The sequence below is a fragment of the Haliotis rufescens genome, unplaced genomic scaffold (genome assembly GCF_023055435.1).
Source record: "Haliotis rufescens isolate VD_foot unplaced genomic scaffold, xgHalRufe1.0.p SCAF_17, whole genome shotgun sequence".
Classification (NCBI taxonomy): domain Eukaryota; kingdom Metazoa; phylum Mollusca; class Gastropoda; order Lepetellida; family Haliotidae; genus Haliotis; species Haliotis rufescens.
Window position 1 is genome coordinate 8,590,291 of NW_025963857.1, and position 20,554 is coordinate 8,610,844.

General features: G+C 42.4%; 1 protein-coding gene across 2 annotated transcripts in view; it reads left to right on the forward strand.

Annotated features, from left to right (window-relative positions):
- The window catches only part of LOC124133550, a 47,046-nt gene that overhangs the window by 22,786 nt on the left and 3,706 nt on the right, over nucleotides 1-20,554 (forward strand). The window contains exons 1-3 of one of the 2 annotated variants that reach the window (XM_046498021.2): nucleotides 8,818-9,052; nucleotides 18,943-19,249; nucleotides 20,103-20,316. In XM_046498021.2, coding sequence (XP_046353977.2) covers nucleotides 8,966-9,052; nucleotides 18,943-19,249; nucleotides 20,103-20,316 — 608 coding nt within the window. In that variant the 5' untranslated portion in view covers nucleotides 8,818-8,965. Of the gene's footprint in view, nucleotides 1-8,817; nucleotides 9,053-18,942; nucleotides 19,250-20,102; nucleotides 20,317-20,554 lie in introns of those variants that run through there. The other variant, XM_046498099.2, reaches the window with a different exon arrangement.

The window sequence follows — 20,554 nt, forward strand, 5'->3', positions numbered from 1 at the left end:
TGTAAGTGTACAGGGCTCCACTGATCCTCAAATAGTCTGTAAGTGTACAGGGCTGCACTGATCCTTACATGGTTGGTCTGTAAGTGTACAGGGCTCCACTGACCCTCACATGGGTAGTCTGTAAGTGTACAGGGCTCCACTGATCCACACATGGTTGGTCTGTAAGTGTACAGGGCTCCACTGATCCTCACATGGTTGGTCTGTAAGTGTACAGGGCTACACTGATCCTCAAATGGGTAGTCTGTAGGTGTGCAGGGCTCCACTCATCCTAACATGGGCAGTCTGTAAGTGTACAGGGCTCCACTGATCCTCACATGGGCAGTCTGTAAGTGTACAGGGCTCCACTGATCATAACATGGGCAGTCTGTAAGTGTACATGGCTCCACTGATCCTCACATAGTTAGTCTGTAAGTGTACAGGGCTCCACTGATCCTCACATAGTTAGTCTGTAAGTGTACATGGCTCCACTGACCCTCACATAGTTAGTCTGTAAGTGTACAGGGCTCCACTGATCCTCACATAGTTAGTCTGTAAGTGTACAGGGCTCCACTGATCCTCACATGGGTAGTCTGTAAGTGTACAAGGCTCCACTGATCCTCACATGGGTAGTCTGTAAGTGTACAGGGCTCCACTGATCCCCACAGAGTTAGTCTGTAAGTGTACAGGGCTCCACTGATCCTCACATAGTTAGTCTGTAAGTGTACATGGCTCCACTGATCCTCACATGGTTAGCCTGTAAGTGTACAGGGCTCCACTGATCCTCACATGGGCAGTCTGTAAGTGTACAGGGCTTCACTGATCCTCACATGGTTGGTCTGTAAGTGTACAGGGCTCCACTGATCCTCACATGGGTAGTCTGTAAGTGTACAGGGCTCCACTGATCCTCACATGGGCAGTCTGTAAGTGTACAGGGCTTCACTGATCCTCACATGGTTGGTCTGTAAGTGTACAGAGATCCACTGATCCTCACATTGGCAGTCTGTAAGTGTACAGGGCTTCACTGATCCTCACATGGGTAGTCTGTAAGTGTACACGGCTCCACTGATCCTCACATAGTTAGTCTGTAAGTGTACAGGGCTCCACTGATCCTCACATGGGTAGTCTGTAAGTGTACAGGGCTCCACTGATCCTCACATGGGTAGTCTGTAAGTGTAAAGGGCTCCACTGATCCTCACATAGTTAGTCTGTAAGTGTACAGGGCTTCACTGATCCTCACATAGTTAGTCTGTAAGTGTACAGGGCTCCACTGATCCTCACATGGGTAGTCTGTAAGTGTACACGGCTCCACTGATCCTCACATAGTTGGTCTGTAAGTGTACAGGGCTCCACTGATCCTCACATGGGCAGTCTGTAAGTGTACAGGGCTCCACTGTTCCTCACATGGTTGGTCTGTAAGTGTACAGGGCTCCACTGATCCTCACATGGTTAGCCTGTAAGTGTACAGGGCTTCACTGATCCTCACATAGTTAGTCTGTAAGTGTACAGGGCTCCACTGATCCTAACATAGTCTGTAAGTGTACAGTTCTCCACTGATCCTCACATGGTTGGTCTGTAAGTGTAAAGGGCTCCACTGATCCTCACATGGGCAGTCTGTAAGTGTACAGGGCTCCACTGATCCTCACATGGGTAGTCTGTAAGTGTACAGGGCTTCACTGATCCTCACATGGGCAGTCTGTAAGTGTACAGGGCTCCACTGTTCCTCACATGGTTGGTCTGTAAGTGTACAGGGCTCCACTGATCCTCACATGGTTAGCCTGTAAGTGTACAGGGCTTCACTGATCCTCACATAGTTAGCCTGTAAGTGTACAGTTCTCCACTGATCCTCACATGGTTGGTCTGTAAGTGTACAGGGCTCCACTGATCCTCACATGGGTAGTCTGTAAGTGTACAGGGCTTCCCTGATCCTCACATGGTTAGCCTGTAAGTGTACAGGGCTCCACTGATCCTCACATGGGTAGCCTGTAAGTGTACAGGGCTCCACTGATCCTCACATGGTTAGCCTGTAAGTGTACAGGGCTCCACTGATCCTCACATGGTTGGTCTGTAAGTGTACAGGGCTCCACTGATCCTCACATAGTCTGTAAGTGTACAGGGCTGCACTGATCCTTACATGGTTGGTCTGTAAGTGTACAGGGCTCCACTGACCCTCACATGGGTAGTCTGTAAGTGTACAGGGCTCCACTGATCCTCACATGGTTGGTCTGTAAGTGTACAGGGCTCCACTGATCCTCAAATGGGTAGTCTGTAGGTGTGCAGGGCTCCACTCATCCTAACATGGGCAGTCTGTAAGTGTACAGGGCTCGACTGATCCTCACATGGGCAGTCTGTAAGTGTACAGGGCTCCACTGATCCTAACATGGGCAGTCTGTAAGTGTACATGGCTCCACTGATCCTCACATAGTTAGTCTGTAAGTGTACAGGGCTCCACTGATCCTCACATAGTTAGTCTGTAAGTGTACAGGGCTCCACTGACCCTCACATAGTTAGTCTGTAAGTGTACAGGGCTCCACTGATCCTCACATAGTTAGTCTGTAAGTGGACAGGGCTCCACTGATCCTCACATGGGTAGTCTGTAAGTGTACAAGGCTCCACTGATCCTCACATGGGTAGTCTGTAAGTGTACAGGGCTCCACTGATCCCCACATAGTTAGTCTGTAAGTGTACAGGGCTCCACTGATCCTCACATAGTTAGTCTGTAAGTGTACATGGCTCCACTGATCCTCACATGGGTAGTCTGTAAGTGTACACGGCTCCACTGATCCTCACATAGTTAGTCTGTAAGTGTACAGGGCTCCACTGATCCTCATATGGGTAGTCTGTAAGTGTACAGGGCTCCACTGATCCTCACATGGGTAGTCTGTAAGTGTACAGGGCTCCACTGATCCTCACATGGGTAGTCTGTAAGTGTACACGGCTCCACTGATCCTCACATAGTTAGTCTGTAAGTGTACAGGGCTTCACTGATCCTCACATAGTTAGTCTGTAAGTGTACAGGGCTCCACTGATCCTCACATGGGTAGTCTGTAAGTGTAAAGGGCTCCACTGATCCTCACATGGGTAGCCTGTAAGTGTACAGGTCTCCACTGATCCTCACATAGTTAGTCTGTAAGTGTACAGGGCTGCACTGATCCTCACATGGGTAGTCTGTTAGTGTACAGGGCTCCACTGATCCTCACATGGGTAGTCTCTTTGTGTACAGGGCTCCACTGATCCTCACATGGGTAGTCTGTAAGTGTACAGGGTTCCACTACTCCTCACATAGTTGGTCTGTAAGTGTACAGGTCTCCACTGATCCTCACATGGTTTCTACCTCTCGCATCGTTTGCTTAACACAAAATCAAATCTCGTGAGCACGACAGTTTAGGAACCGGATTTCGATTTTGGTGCGCGATTTTGATTTGGCTATGCATAGACTCGTTAGTCCAGCCAAAATGTAACTCCATAATACCAGCCTTGTTCGGCAAGGGTGGAAACTGGCGGTAGGCTCAGCGCTGTAGAACGGGTTGAGAACAAAATGTCATATGCGGAGGCTGTGGGTAAAGTTAGGATCAAGAGCCAAACATAGTCTGATACAGCGGTCACAAATCCGCAAGATCATTCTGGATCTTGAACAATCGGTCCCTAAAACTACCCCCAACGTATTCATGTCATTGCAAGCTCCACCAGTGCCCCTATTGTGGCGATGAACCTCGTGTGAAACAACCCAAATCCGTCGATTTCTCCTTCAAATGTTTAGTCATTCCTCTTTCAAGCCATTGCTGGTTGTTGCATTTCTATATCTAAGGAGGAACGTATCAACTGTCTTGTACAGATTAGCAGTATATTAGCCCTAAATGGTTTGATTTTTCGGGAGGTACTAGACTAGAAAGATTCATTTGGAATCAGAGAAAAACGAAGTGGGTGAAACTGGACTTTTATAGTCAGTTACCTCTCTTGCCTCGGGAAGATGGTAGATTGTGATTGATCCATTTAGAAGACACTTTTTTGTCATATATATTTGAAGCCGACCTCTCACTATGTATGAATAGAGCACCAGTATATCCTGTACAGGTTTGTCAATGCTACTAAATAAGTAAACATTTTCAACAAATTATTTTAAGTAGTAAACGTCGGTTAGCTGTAACATAGCGAATTCATTTCATAGCTTAGCTCATCCCTATGTTGATATGCTTGAAACATATACTCGCCATTGAAATACAACACCAACCGTAAGTATGTATACCGGAATGTGTTCAGATTGAGTGACTGTAATCACCCTGCATATTAACACGGGCAGAAGCATGCAGACACTTTCATGAAAGGCTTTTCGCAATTTGTAAAGAATTAACATTTTCCCCATACGTTTATGTTTCTATGTGTTTCCTGTATGATTAATTTCTAAATCTTGTCATCAGGCAGTGTATTATATTGTTGAACAATGATTGTAACTCTATTACATTATTTCTGTTGAGATTCGATAGAAGCACGTTGTATATGGACAGTGATTAGTTGTCAGGAATGTAGTACTGTTTAATGTCGGCAGTTTGAGGAAGCTCCTATGTTTAGATGCTAGGTGATGTGTAAACTGATGTGTAACACCGGGGACTGATTTAGAGCGTTATAGAAACATGTGGAATATTCTATGATGTGATGGCCCTGTGGGGAAGTTTCCAGCAGCTTGTTAGACTGCAGATAAGGGGACAAGAGTATGCCTCTCTCACACATTTCATTATATCAAGACCAGCTTTCGTGTGAAGATCACTCATCAACCCTAATTCCCTGCCTAGACCTTTCTCGGAAGCTTGACCACCGTCGCCACTGAGTGAATATATTATTATTACTGACCTTTGCTACCACAACTGTATTTTTGTATTTCATACCGACCACTGTCATAATATATATTGTCATTGAATATTGTACTACCACTCTATACAGCCATTGTAATTGCTGTGCAGTTATTTGTATTGATTTGTAAACCAAGTGAAATTTGTAATACATTTGTTGATTGTATACCATGTGTGTTTGTTTGTTGGTTTCACACTATGAACTTGTGAGAGTGGCGGGAGCTACCGGTAGGGCAGAACATGCTTGCCCTTTTCGAGAACACCTGGTGTCATCACTGATATTCATTGATCAATTCAGACAATTCGCTTTTTAGGCCAAATTTAATTTTAAATTATTATACTGGTTATTTCCTGGCGTTTTATATTTAACGTTCGGTTACAAATACATCGTATGTAAGCCGGCCGAGAACAGGTCCCCATCAGCCATGCTTGTCTATGAAGCGACGGAATGGGTCAGATGGTCAGACTCGGTTGACAGCATATCATCGTACCCCAAAGGCATAGCATGTTGATCATAATATCAAACATTAGTTTGGCTGGCCCAGAGTCGATTATTTACAGGTCCCTGTCACGTGAGTGGAATACTAAGGCGTCACACAACAAACAAGTCTTATGTAATCAGGGGCGGTCGGGTAGCCTAGTGGTTAAAGCGTTCGCTCGCCACGCCGAAGACCCGGGTTCGAATCCCGACTTGGGTACAATGTGTGAAGCCCATTTCTGGTGTCCCCCGCCGTGATATTGCTGGAATATTGCTAAAAGCGGCGTAAAACCAAACTCACTCACTCATGTAATCAATAGGCCTGCTTGAGGAAGAGCACAACCTGCAACCAAAACATGACCTGTCTGTGCTCCATGTCCTAAGGTTTAACGTCTTGCAGTCAAATACATACACAGATGCAGTTATGATAAAAAGAAGTTAAAAAATGTTAATATACAATACTTCCCATGGAGATCAGGGTTAAAATTGATTTTCAGCAATCCATGCTTGTCTGTGAGGAGACAAAATGGATCGGGTGGTCAGGCTTGCTGACTTGGTTGATAAATGTCATCGTATCCCAATTGCGTAGATCGATGCTCATGATGTCAATCTCTGGATTGTCTGGTCCAGACTCGATTTTTACAGACCCCCGCCATATAGCTGAGCTATAAGCGTCGTTAAACAACAAAGAAACAAACAAATAACATACTATACTGAAAAGTTCCAAGTCGTATAAAATGTGTATTACTAGATTATTGCACATGTTAATTTGAGATGAATGTTTGGTTTAGTTTATGTTATAGATAATACTTTCTTAAGTAATTGTTTTTATGCATTTTGACGATATAAGGATATGTTTTATTTAAAACACCGTTACCCCCTTAACGACAAAGTGTGACTAGTGTTTAACGGTATGTATAACGTTATTTCTGTCATAGTGCTTTGTCACCACGTCAACCTATGAGATTCTGGGAAAGAATATAGGTCCTGAGCCACCCATGCCTGTCATTTGAAACCCGTGAAGATTCCAGGGTAAAATAGGTCTTCAGCAACCCATGCTTGCCGTATAAGGCGACTATGCTTGTCGTAAAAGGCGACTAACGGGATCGGGTGGTAATGCTCGCTGACTTGGTTGATGCATGTCATCGATCCCAATTGCGTGGATCGATGCTCATGATATTAATCACTGGATTGTCTGGTCCAGACTCGATTATTTACAGACCGCCGTCATATAGCTGGACTATTGCTGAGTTCGGCGTTAAACAACAAACCAACCAACCAACCTGTCATTTGAGGTGACTGATGAGATCGGGTTGGCAGATTCGGTGATTTGGTTGATGCACGTCATCTTATACCAATTGCGTAGATCGATGTTCATGATGTCAATCACTGGATGGTCGGATCCAGACTCGATTATTTAATGACCGCCGTTACATTTCTCGAATAGTGTTGTCTATGTGGAGTGCGGCGTTAAACAACAAACAAACTTGCCATATTAAGGTTATCACGACCGAAATCGAGGCAAGAAGTAATCTCTCTTCTTGTAATCGTTTGTAAACAAATAGTTATGTTACTAAAGATTTACGCGCGATGGCGCTAGAAGTAAATCAACCATCGTTTGCATGACAATCGTACCCTCAATATTGTGAACTGTGGTGATATTGTGAAAAGTAAAATCCACACCCCACTCCCTAGATATGACCGGAATGATGAATTATGCAAATTTCACACCAACTGTGATTATCAACGCCGCATACACCATCTACATCTCCCATTAGCATAAAGACAATACCTACATGTGCCCAGTCGGTGTACCGTAGTTACGGTATAACACGTAACGAGCTGGTCACTTCAGGCCTATAGTCTGTACATATTTGTACGTCAACTTACTTCAGTGAAGATCGCCAAGTGTACGGACTGTACAAAACATCTTTTTTCTCTCTCGTTAGTTCCCATGCGATAAACACATTATTTTGAAACCTTTCAGCATACTAAATCTACTTTCAATTCATCAGACATTACGTTTAAAAACTGTAATTATTGCATAAACAGTTATAAGTCGGAAAATGAAATCAAATGTTTGATGTCATGTGTCTCTGTAATAAATATGAATTGCAGCTTGTGAATTGTACTTTTATGTGATATATACTGTAGTTTTAATATATAATGAAGAGACAAAAAGTGATTTTTTACCCACAAGGTCCCTTTTCTCCTGGCGGTCACATTTGTTTTATCTGACTGACCCCATCTGGTTTCAGAAAAAAACTAAACGTGATGACCAATTAGTGTGTCATCTCTTTGTTGTAAGACCGCCTCCGTGGTCTAGTGGTAGAGCGTCCGCCCGGAGAGCGGAAGGTCTGGGGTTCGATCCCCGACCGCGTGATACCAAAAGACGTTAAAAGATGGTACTTGTTGTTACCCTGTCAGGCGCTCGGCATTAAGGGGCTAAAACAAGGACTGGTCGGCTCGGAGTCAGTATACTGTGTCTGAGTGTGGTATTCATGTTAAACTGCGGCATGGTATCTCAGTGGGCTAGCACTATAAATGCGCATCAGTCCGGACTAGTACAAGCAGCCACACACACGTACATGCACGTCGCTATATAAGTGCAATAATCTTGGACGCGACTTTAAACCCCATTTCACCTCACCTCACCTCACATCACCTCACCTCACCTTTGTTGTAACTTCATCTTTATGAAAAAATAAAAATAGTCGCCCAATAAATGAAACTGTGTTTGTGATGTAAGTGCATGTGGATTGAGAAATACATAGGCGTGACTTGGTGGCCTTCCATTCTATTCCCAATCCTAAAAATGTTTACTAGATGAATACGTCCACACTTTGAAGATTTGCATGAAGGGATGCATATTTTCTATTCATTATAACGCTACCCATAACGGCATAAAAGCATACAGATACCGAATCAATTAAATACCAATTCGACCTGTGAAGGTCCGGGCAGACAATTGGTCTTCAGCAACCTATGCTTGTCGTAAGAGGTGACAAACGGGATCGGGTGGTCAGGCTCGCTGGTTTGGTTGATGCATGTCATCGTATCCCAATTTGCGTAGATCGATGCTCATGATGTCAATAAGTGGCTCGATTATCTACAGACCGCGGTAATATAGCTGGAATATTGTTCAGTGGTGCGTTAAACAACAAACAAACAAATACCAATTCACACTTATGGGATTAGGGGTTTATTGTAGTGGGATGCAATATTTCCTGCAATATAATTGGTAAGAGTATGCATCAATTTATGATATTCTGCAGCACATTTCCAGTGTGAAGGTATCAATTAAAATAGTATCAGTTAAAAGCCTAAAACATGTTATAAGAAGTAAACATACATACACCTACACAATGCCCATACAACAGATGCAGTCCGGTAGGTAACTTCATCTCGTCTGATCTCCCAGTTGCCGACCTGTGATCCGGATCGCTATCAGGGTCGTGGCGAACCTAAATACTCAACCTATCTTGTTGCTCACTAGTACACATCGGAGACGTCGTCGGTGTCAGACTGGCTGTAGTTGTTATCTGCACAATAGCCTCAGTACAATAGGGCTGGTGGATGGCTGGTTAGATGCTGTGGTGATTAGCTCCATACCGACGCGTGTCTATTGCTGTTGTATTGCTTGTTGACATTTGTGGACAATATAATGTTGAACCAGCCCGAGCGAGGTGTTCAGAAATCGGGTTTCTTGGACATTAAACAGTCTTCTAAAGTGAAGAATAGGAAACTAAAGGTGAGACGAGATTCACACTAAGTTGTAAATTGATTACAATTCTCCTTAAAGGCATAACGAAATTCAGTCTCAGGTGTTATCAACGATTTCAAATATGTTTTATTTCCAAATTTTACGTATCAGTGATAAAAATTATCTCTGATGCAAATTCCTATTTGGACTGTATGTTCCCTTGTGTGTTTTTCTGGTTAACAATTGGCTTGCCTTTGCATGTGTTTGTGACAGGTGGGTGTAGGCTACATTTGGTATAATCACTATTTGTTAGTGATTCTTCAACACATACTCATAATATAGGCGGAATCGTATAAAAGCCTCTGCTTTCAATAGAGATATCTGATGAATGTGAAAATGGTTTAATTGCTCTTATTTACAAAAAAATATTTGAAACAAAACACGCTGGATATTTGATTGGCGTTATGAGAGGTATGTGTTCTTGGAATATGGGGGGAGGAGTGGGCAAGCGGTCAACAGCGCCAGGTGCTGAGATCGTATACCAGTATACCACTAGTAACTGGGTTGTTATTCAGCCTTGGGCCCAACAATGTATACAGGTCTTTACAAGTGTTGTCACTACCCCAAGTGTACAGTACATTCACCATGTGCACTCAAAAGTACCAGCTCGTCCGATGGACGATGACCAGATGGTGGAAACACCAATACGTTCATACACCCGAAACACATGTGTAAACACGTGTGGTGTCACCCTGGGCAAGTGACTTAGTTCAAATGTGCCTGTGTTCACCCAGCAGGGAATGGGTACCCGAGGTGGATGTACAAACCATCTAGCGCCTCTGGGCAACCTGGGTTCTATACTCCCCGGGGAGCTGAGAATGATAACTGGAAAGCAAAGGGATGGATAGTTTAAAAAGATAGATATACGTGTTTATCCTAAGATGTAAGTTTTCAGAGTGAAAAAAGGCGAAGACGAACCACCCTTACTGTAACTCCCATTTTGTCTGAATCTGGTCCATCTTAAACAACAGGGGAGGTCGGGTAGCCCAGTGGTTAAAGCGTTCGCTCGTCACGCCGAAGACCCGGGTTCTAGTTCTTGTGCCCCCCGCCGTGATATTGCTGGAATATTGCTAAAAGCGGCGTAAAACCCTACTCACTCACTCTTTAACAACAACTTTCTATGCATGTGGTAAATAATGACATACCGTCACCCTGTACGCTCAGTCCTTATACCACGAGGGACATTAATATCTTGTTACACGAGTTTCGTAAGGTCAAATAAACAATGTACTCATTTGTGACTGTTGTTCTGCGGTGTTACTTTGCAATCCTGATTACCGCATGTCACAGGTGTTTGCTCCTTCTGAACTACAAAAGGAGAACTACACGCGTATGACCACCCTTTAATCTTGTCAAGCCGACCATTACTCCTTGCTGCATTGGTGTTGCAATCTCTGTGCGGCCTGAACTGCAGTGTCAGAGATACGGAATGTCGTGTGTCGCTTACGTCAATGGTGAATGGAAGTAGTGTTTTAAACTTTGACGTCTCTTCAAGGTAACCTCGCTGACTTACGTCATAGCGCTTTATGGCGTCATCAATGGAATATCGGTGCACGAGGAACATAACAATAATGCGCACGTTTTTTAGCGGCGGATGCAGTATTTAGTGACAAAAAACTCTCCACAAGACATTATGACAAGAGGGATGACTTCAACTTTCCAATAGTCAACTTCCCCTTCATGTCGAGCAATATTCCAGCAGCTCAAGCCTTTGGTGTTTACATTTCACAACACGAGCATGCTATTTCTAACAAGATTTCAAAGAGCGTCATACGACTCTTGCTCAGAAGTTCAGATCAACATTCAAGGCCTCAGTAAAGCTTCAAAAAGTTTTATGATAGACATGTGGAGGACATTTCCAAATTTGACGCATCAGTGACAAAAATTATGTCCGAAGTAATTTCCTATTTTGACTTGTACCATATGTTCCCATGGGTTTTTTCGGGTAAACGATTGACTTGCCTTTGCATGTGTTTGTGACGGGTGCCACCGGTGGGCAGGATACGCTCACACTTTTGCGAACACCTGGTATCATTACTATTTGATAGTGATTCATAAACACATGCTCATGATATAGTCGAAATCGTATAATCTACTCTGCTTTATGCAGAGATTTCTATTGTCGCTTTATTTGTTAAACAAGGGGGTCGGGGTGTCCACTTTGGCCAGTTGTAACATGTTACCATGGTAGGAATGCGCATACAAGGCATCATTAGACGTACAAAATGAGTAGTGGCCATCCAAATTAGTCCATACCTAGAAAAATATAATACAGAAAAGGCCTGAAGCAATATGAAAAAGAAAAGATTTATTCATATAATTTTAGAAATAAAGACTTACTAGTTTAGAAGTGCATGCACAATTGACCAGAATGAGTTTGTACATAGAGAATATATACATTTTGAACTATTACAGTACCTGACGATTTCTTTTTTGATTTGTACAATAAAGGGCAAGACTTCTTTTGTACTAGATTCGTAAATTATTTATTTAACTAGTAAAATTATAACATAAACAACATTATTTTTGTTTACCTTTTATTCCAAATATGATGTTTTGCTTTGAGGAGGTCAAAGCAATTTTTAGTGGTCTAAACACCATTTTCATTTAGCAAATCGTCAACAAAAATTATTCATTTTTATACAAATGGTTAAACATAACCTATTTCTGGGCAGATACTCTATGTGTACCAAAAACAATAAACTATATCATATATCTGCACTGTAAGCCGTGAGTGTTGATCGTGAAGTAAGCAGTATATATACTACGTTGATGACCCACACTTACCAATTTACACAGTGTGCACGCATAATGCCTTCTTACTCGTATAATATATACCATAAAGAGAATGAATTACTTTCTATATAATAACGATGATCACAAAATATTACCCTTGTTTGGACGCCCACTGTATAGCAAAAGGACCATATTTAAACGTTATGTGCAGCCGAGTCTATCTGCACTTATATAAAGCAGAAGAAATTCAAAATTCATATCGTTTTTAGTTTCGGCAAAGTCGGTGAATGCACTATTGTGGGACTCGATTTCTAGTCCATCACTTGTTATTTAGTTTATCACAGTCCGCCATCGGATGTAGGAGTACTGCTGTGCGACGTCAGACAACAAACACTTACTTTGTATGAAATTGTGTGTGAGTGGCGGTGCTACGGGTAGGGCCATCTTCCCGAGGCAAGAGAGTTAACTGACTTTAAAAGTCCAGTTTCCACCTTTGCCGAACTAAGCCATCTTCCCGTGGCAAGAGAGTTAACTGACTTTAAAAGTCCAGTTTCCACCTTTGCCGAACTAAGCCATCTTCCCGAGGCAAGAGAGTTAACTGACTTTAAAAGTCCAGTTTCCACCTTTGCCGAACTAAGCCATCTTCCCGAGGCAAGAGAGTTTACTGACTTTAAAAGTCCAGTTTCCACCTTTGCCGAACTAAGCCATCTTCCCGAGGCAAGAGAGTTAACTGACTTTAAAAGTCCAGTTTCCACCCTTGCCAAACTAAGCCATCTTCCCGAGGCAAGAGAGTTAACTGACTTTAAAAGTCCAGTTTCCACCCTTGCCGAACTAAGCCATCTTCCCGAGGCAAGAGAGTTAACTGACTTTAAAAGTCCAGTTTCCACCCTTGCCAAACTATGCATAGTCAAATAAAAATCGCGAACCGAAATCGAAATCCGGTTCATTAACTGTCGTGCAAATTTCGATCGATTGCAGGATTTGCAAAGCATGTGCACCGCCAACTCGTTGTCAGCGGATATTTTCCAAATCTGTTTCTGTTTTTAATGAAGGTGCTCATATGATTTGATGCATTTCTCGATGTAAGACCCGTTTTATCACAATATAGATCTTTATTGTCGATCAGATCGTCCTGACTGGGCGCCACCATTTTGTGTGAAGCAAACACAAGTGGTACGAGAAGTGGAATCTCATTGGTCCACAGGAGAGGCTTAGAAGGGACATAACTGGTAATAGCCACTGGTGGCGCTACGATCTAGCCCAGTAATTCCAGCCTAGTTCGGCAAGGGTGGAAACTGGACTTTTAAAGTCAGTTAACTCTCTTGCCTCGGGAAGATGGGTAGGGCAGGACATGCTTACCCTTTTCGCGAGCACCTGGTGTCATCACTAATTTTCAGTTACCCATTCATGTAATTTTCACCGTTGTTTGCCTATGGAATCTGTTTCGGAGATAATCGAAACTATTTTCTCTGACGTTGACGTGTTTTTATTTACATTAATTCTAGTCGGGTACGTTGTACGAAACTAATCACCATAAACGTTACATGACCAGGAAGATAACACAGTTACACCCGTTATCGTTCTCTGTACGAGTCAGTAGGTGTATCTACCTGTAATCAGTGGTGAGGGGGCCGTACAGGTTAACTGCAATCAAGGGCTCAGGTAGACGGTCTACGACATTGGATCTTAAGGGCAAAGTTTACTTTCAATCTCCACCACTGCACCAATTAGGGATGGGTATTCAATGACGGAAACTTACCAAGTAAATATGTTGCATACAAAATAGGTCCTTTTGTGGTGTCTTATTACTTCTAATTCATTCACAGTGCTGTATTAAACAAACTGCATACTGAATTTTGATTTTGTAATTTGTAAAATTTGTAAAAGAAATGTAAATTTTTTGGTAGTGAGTGAGTGAGTGAGTTTGGGTTTTACGCCGCTTTTAGCAATATTCCAGCAATATCACGGCGGGGGACGCCAGAAATGGGCTTCACACATTGTATCCATGTCGGGAATCGAACCCGGGTCTTTGGTGTAACGAGCGAACGCTTTAACCACTGGGCTACCCGACAGCCCTGTTTTGTTAGAAAATAAAGTAAAAAACGTAATTATAATAAAATGAGTTGGTGAAGTTCAAATATGTTCCTATATTTATTTATTATTGACTCACACACAACTAAGGTGTCTCTCAAGACAGATTTCACTTAATGATATCAATTTACTTATTTTTCCGGTGCGGCGTTTACAAGCAAGTACTAGCACATGTACATAAACTTCGCATTAAAATAATAAAGAAATTGAAATCTAAAAGCCAACTGTGTCTTTAGTGATGTTAGAGCTTCTGAAATGGTACTGATAATGTGTCTCTCTCAAAAAGTACGCAACCTGAAATATCGATTTCTGTCCCAATATGACGACAACAGATAAGCATCTATATATAGACTGACTGATCGTAACGGTAAAGAGGTCAGTGACTTAGTGACCGACATCGCCTGCAGACGTATCCACCAATGGGGGCATAACTAGTCAAATCAAAAAGGAATTGTATTGTGTAAGATTTGTTTTCATTCTCGTTAAAGTTATTGAAAGAAGTAAGTGTATTATATTTGTTTCAGTGGATAAAGAATGGGATTTGGAAGGTTTCTTTACAAAGTTCATTGTGCTTGTAAATAGTACAGTGACTCAGTACACACAAGGACACACACACACACACACACACACACACACACACACACACACACACACACACACACACACACACACACACACACACATTCACACACACACATACACAGATATACCACACACATATCTATCTGTCTATCTATCTATCTATTCTCTCTTTCTGTTTCTCTCTCTCTTTCTCTCTCTTTCCCTTTTTTTCTCTCTCTTTCTCTCTCTCTGTCTCTCTCTCTGAGTTTATCCATACAAAACAAACCTTCCAAAACGCATTCTTTATCCCATAACACACATACTTCTATCACTGACTTTTGCAGTGAAATCAGTGGAAAGTCTGTGTGTCTGTGTCTGTCTGTCTGTCTCTCTCTCTCTTTCTCTCTCTTTCTCTCTCTCTATCTCTTTCTCTCTCTTTCTCTTTCTCTCTCTCACTTTCTCTCTCTCTCTTTCCCTTTCTCTCTCTTTCTCTCTCTTTCTCTCTCTCACTTTCTCTCTCTCTCTCTTTCTCTCTCTCTCTTTCTCTCTCTCTTTCTCACTCTCTCTCACTCTCTCTCTCTCTCTCTCTCTCTCTCTCTCTCTCTCTCTCTCTGTGTTTATCCATACAAAACAAACCTGCCAAAACAAAATACACGCGTATGCAGGTGGCTTAACATAAAACAAACAAGATACGGTTGACCATGGTGATGTATTTGATACGGTATCGTAGTTGTGGTATGAACCTTCAAAGTCTGCAGTTGGTCCATATGGATGCAATGTGTGAAGGCCGATTGTGATAATGGATTATTGTCAACAGCGAAGTATAGCCATAATCACTCAATCACTCACTGTTATTTTGATATCGTGACATAAGTAAATAAAACAATGTCCGTAAATAATATAATGCAGTGGAAACCATTGTTGAAGAAATTTAGTACGATTTTTGTCACAATACAAACATATTCCTCAGTATCACGACCATGAAAACCAGTTTTAAAGAACACTAAACAGTCCATAGATCTAAGACATCGTCCAGTAGGGCGGTGTTCTAACACCACTGATATCAATTAAATAGGCAATAATCAGGTGATAGAAAGCTCAACAACGTATATATGCCAAGGTCGACTGTGCCAGCTGTAACTGATAGGTTAATTGGATGAGGTGATTATCATAGTTATGTCCATAGCTAGCTGTGTTGTGTCAACTTGAACCTACATGCCCGTTGCCTCTGGTGTATGCCCATAGCTAGCTGTGTTGTGTCAACTTGAACCTACATGCCCGTTGCCTCTGTTTCATGTCCATAGCTACCTGTGTTGTGTCAACTTGAACCTACATGCCCGTTGCCTCTGGTGTATGCCCATAGCTAGCTGTGTTGTGTCAACCGGAGCCTACATGTCTGTTGCCTCTGTTGTACATGGCTGTTGCCTCTGTTGTATGTCCACAGCTGGTTGTGTTGTGTCAACTTAAACGTACATGTGCATGAGGCATCTTCCACTATATTTACTGCAATACACGATATGGCTTTTTTGTGTATGACGTTACAAACAAGGTATGATGTTTTGAGATCGTAATCTCTTCAAAACTTAATAAATTGATAATGGTGGTGATACAATTAATGATGACGTGATAATTATGATGAAGCTAGTGGCGATGATAGTGACAGGTGTTGCAATATTTGAGTACCACACGCTTTGTTGTAGAAACCCCCTTTCTGTCCTTGTTTCATCACAAAGTGAATGTGATATCAGTGATAAAAGTCCGAGTGAACACTTGACTTGCCTTTGCATGCGTTTTTGACAGGTTCCACCGGTGGGGAAGGATACGCTCACCATTTCGCGAACATCTTGCACAGATTTCCCATGATTACAGAAAGAGATTTGCTGGTTAAATTTTAAGCATCTTGAGAAATAATCTTAACGTTCTAGATTATAAATAATCTGGTTTTAGAAACATCATGCACTGTCGAATAATTCTGAGATTGCACTTCTGAAACCATCCTGTAGGAAACGTTCGGATTTGGAAATCCTTTCAAAGCAATTTAATACTTTGTGGTTATATCACAAATGGTAATATTTTACAATATCGGCAGTCAATTTAAATGTCTATCAATAGTGTTTGCAAAAGTATCATAAAAAAGTGACCCGATATGAAGGAGATTCTCACTCATGTCTTGCGTGCCGGATTATAATGGACGCACGTGTACATGCAATACAACATAGTGGGTACGTGCGGATAACTATCACGACCTAGATAAAGATGTCGTGATAAGCTCGAATCACCAGTTCACTCTCCGCACGAGATGACCGCGTGTCATTATATAAAGATATGCATTACCACAATATGCCCAGTGCCCCTATATGTCGCAACTCTTGGTGCTTAGTTTGCCTGCATTATCTATGAAAACAATCAATAGCTAAATGTCTAAATTGCATGTTAACATAATTTCCTAAAATGTTTTGTTAACTTATTTTCTTTTAGCATTTAGTTCATATTTTGAACATGATGGTATTATATTGTATCCATATCTATTTACTAATAGATTGCGAATAATCCTACCATATCCAGAATGCTTCTCGGAAGCGAGAAACGGGATCGGGTGGTCGGGTTGATGCATGTCATCTATCCCGGTCGGTCACTCTGCTACATGACGTCAGTTTATCAGTCTACTTATATTCAACGTTTTCTTCCGTCCATATAAATGGGGTTTAACTATGATTAACGTAGTCGCTAATATGGCTGAATATGTTTACTGAGTGAGTGAGTTTAACGCCGCTTTTAACATTAGTCCAGTTATATCGCGGAGTATCAGCTTAATGTGGGAGGAAAGCCCGAAGTGATGCAGGTTTCAGACGTTTACCACTTCGGTGAAACCCACGAGCACGGGTATGGTGCTGACAAACCTAGAAACATAATCGGGGCGAACCGGGATTCAAATCCACAATCATAGGTTTCTGGCGTGGCCAAGGGACGCAACTCTGCACAGCGAATTGCGGCGCCTTAGACGACTGGCCCACCCGTGCCCCCATATGTCTACTGACTAGCTGTTCATGGGTTTTCTGAGTGATCATGATTTTTTTCTATTGAAACAAATGCATGTGGTTTCTATCTGGTCATTGGTCTTCAGTTTAAATGGGAACCAAGGGCACGAGGAAGTCTCGGTAATAATGTAATGACTGGCAATGATAGCAGGTAGCTCCCCACAAACGTATGCTCTTGCGTGGATTGGGTGGCCAGGCTTGGTAACTCGTCACCACTCGCCCCTTTCCGTGACCTGCAAGAAGACTCGTCCCCCTATCGATGAATGTTATGTGCGAAAATACGACAAACCAATCAGAATGCGCGTATGATTTCGAGTTCTTTATCAAATAATCCCTCAGAAATAATTTTTGATTTTACATATGTCTTGCATCTAAAATTATACCCAAGACACATTTAAATGTGTTCATTATACTGTATAATTCCGCACGTCCCGATGTGCTTTAAATTGCATCTGAAATACATACAATATATGGGGAAATATATGTGAACCATTACGCAACGAGTTGACAATTGTTTTAGGTATGCCCGTTTGCGCTAAGACGGATCCCGGTGGCAAAAATGGCCACGAGAGGGGCACGAGTCACTATACGGCTTGTCACGGAATAACACGAGTTGGTCACGAATGGGTAACTTGGTTGACTGCACGTCATCGGGAATCGTTGCTCATAATATTGACCACTATCTGGTCCTGACTTGATTCTTTACAGATCGCCGTCATGCGGCATTAAACAACAAACAAAACAAACTTGTGGTTAACAAGGGAGAGAGTTCTATAGAAATACAAATTATAATTACAATGAATGCGGTATCTCGATAAAGCTACCAACGCCGTTGTCAAAAACCATTTGCTTGATGATGATGTTCATATAGGGAGTTGTATATCCATAGAACTCTCTCCCTTGTTCACCATACCAACTTCTAAATGTCCGTTGAAGAACTTAATCTTGTGGTGTCGTAGAAAGATATTAGTTTTCTACGTATAGTTCCCCTAGACAAGGGGTGACATGCCCTATTTCAGTTACTGTTTCTATCGCCTATTTATTTTAAATCATTTAAGCAGAGTTGCCGTGTTGATGAACTACGTATTTGTTCGGGCACCTTGACGACCATACGGGGCGGTCGGGTAGCCTAGTGGTTCAAGCGTTCGCTCGTCACGCCGAAGACTCGGGTTCGATTCCCGACATGGGTGTACAATGTGTGAAGCCAATTTCTGGTGTCCCCCGCCGTGATATTGCTGGAATATAGCTAAAAGCGGCGTAGAACCATACTCACTCACTCACTCACTTGACGACTAAACTGTCTTTCAAACACCAGAGACTTCTCGCTGTAATAAGCTTCCGTTAAAAGTCACCTCAGTCACCTTAGCGCTAAGATCACTTTGTGGAAGGGGCCCCCGGACAACTTAGCAGCATGTGAAATGTCTAACTAGATTTATTTATCGTTCTACGTAGTCATGGAAACGCCGCTGGATCGTGGTCCACCAGATGAGCGACCTCACCAGCGGTGCCTACGCTGCCAAGATCGAGGTGTACACAGACGAAGAGACAGCCGTTCGAACGCCAGGAGACAGACAGACGTTTGTCCTAGATCACGTGACCGATGTCCAGCTCGCGACGTCAAAGACACACCCCTATGCGTTTGAAATCGTGGAGACAGAACCAGTTCTAGTCTTCTCAGGCTCGTCCAATGAGGAGACACTGCAGTGGATGAACGCCTTTAAGAAAATCTTCTATCCAGAAAAACCGGGAGGAGAATACGGTAATCTTTTGTTTTCTGTGAATAGAAAAATCGAAAGGAAAACCCAAAACAATTAAACCAATAAGAAGGTGACAGATTTATGAGTGTTAGTTGGGCTAAACACCGTTTCGAACATTAGTACTTGAGTTATATCAAAGAATGTCGTGTAATGTGTGACGCAGGTCGTAGACCTTTTGGTGTAGCTTAGTGGTTCGCTCGTTCGCTCGTTCGCTCGTTCGCCGAAGGTCCAGGTTCGATTCCCCAATGTGTGAAGCCCATTTCTGGTGTCCTCCGCAATAATATTGCTAAAATATTGCTAAAAACGGCGTAAAACCATACACAATTACCCGTGCATCACTTTCGGAAGCATGGACAAAATATCATAACAGGGAAGAATGTGAGGTTGGAACCCAGGGCCAGCATGCTTTGCGTGAGTAAGGGGCGCAACCCTGAGCAGCGAGACCGTTGAAGAACCGGGTAGAGAATAGGTCTTCAGCAACCCATGCTTGCCGTAAGCGGCGACTAACGGGATCGGGTGGTCAGGCTCGCTGACTTGGTTGATGCATGTTATCGTATCCCAATTTTGGAGATCGATGCTCATGATGTCAATCACTGGACTGTCTGGTCAAGATTTGTTAATTTACAGACCGCCGCCAAATGGCTGGAATATCGCTGAGTGCGGCGTTAAACAATAAACAAACAAATTGTGTGATCTTAGAACGCTGGGTCTTTTGAAAACTTTGTAGTAATGAAACTAGAATCAGTATTAAACAACAAGTAAGTGTATACATATATTGTTTTCTTTTATCCACTTCAATTATATTTTTAATTTCCAAAATATTATTGTAAATTAAATCAAAATGTTGGTCTACAGGCAGGTACGAGGTCAGTATCCAGCCTAACACTCACTCTGCAAGATTAAACCTGGATGGAAAGTACACGTTGTCAGTGACAACCAGTGACGTGGCACTTCAGACGGCAGATGGTGGTGACGTCATAAAATGGGGCCTCGGCTCTCTGAAGAGATTCCACCTGGACACAGAGCCAAACGCCAATCAGAGAAAAGTGTTGGTCATCCACAGTGGACCGTAAGTTCTTCACCACCATTTGATAATTAAATTTGGTCAGTGGAACTCCAGAATACCTGTCAGGTATTTGAACCTTATTCTATTTACGTATGTGACGTATAACTATAAAAAATGTCAGATATTCTGTCAAATGTAATTTGTAGAATTATACATATTTGTAGAGAAGGCTAATATTTCGCCAGGGTTGTGAGTGCAAGAGTATTGTTTTACGCCGCTTTTAGCAACATTCTAGCAACAT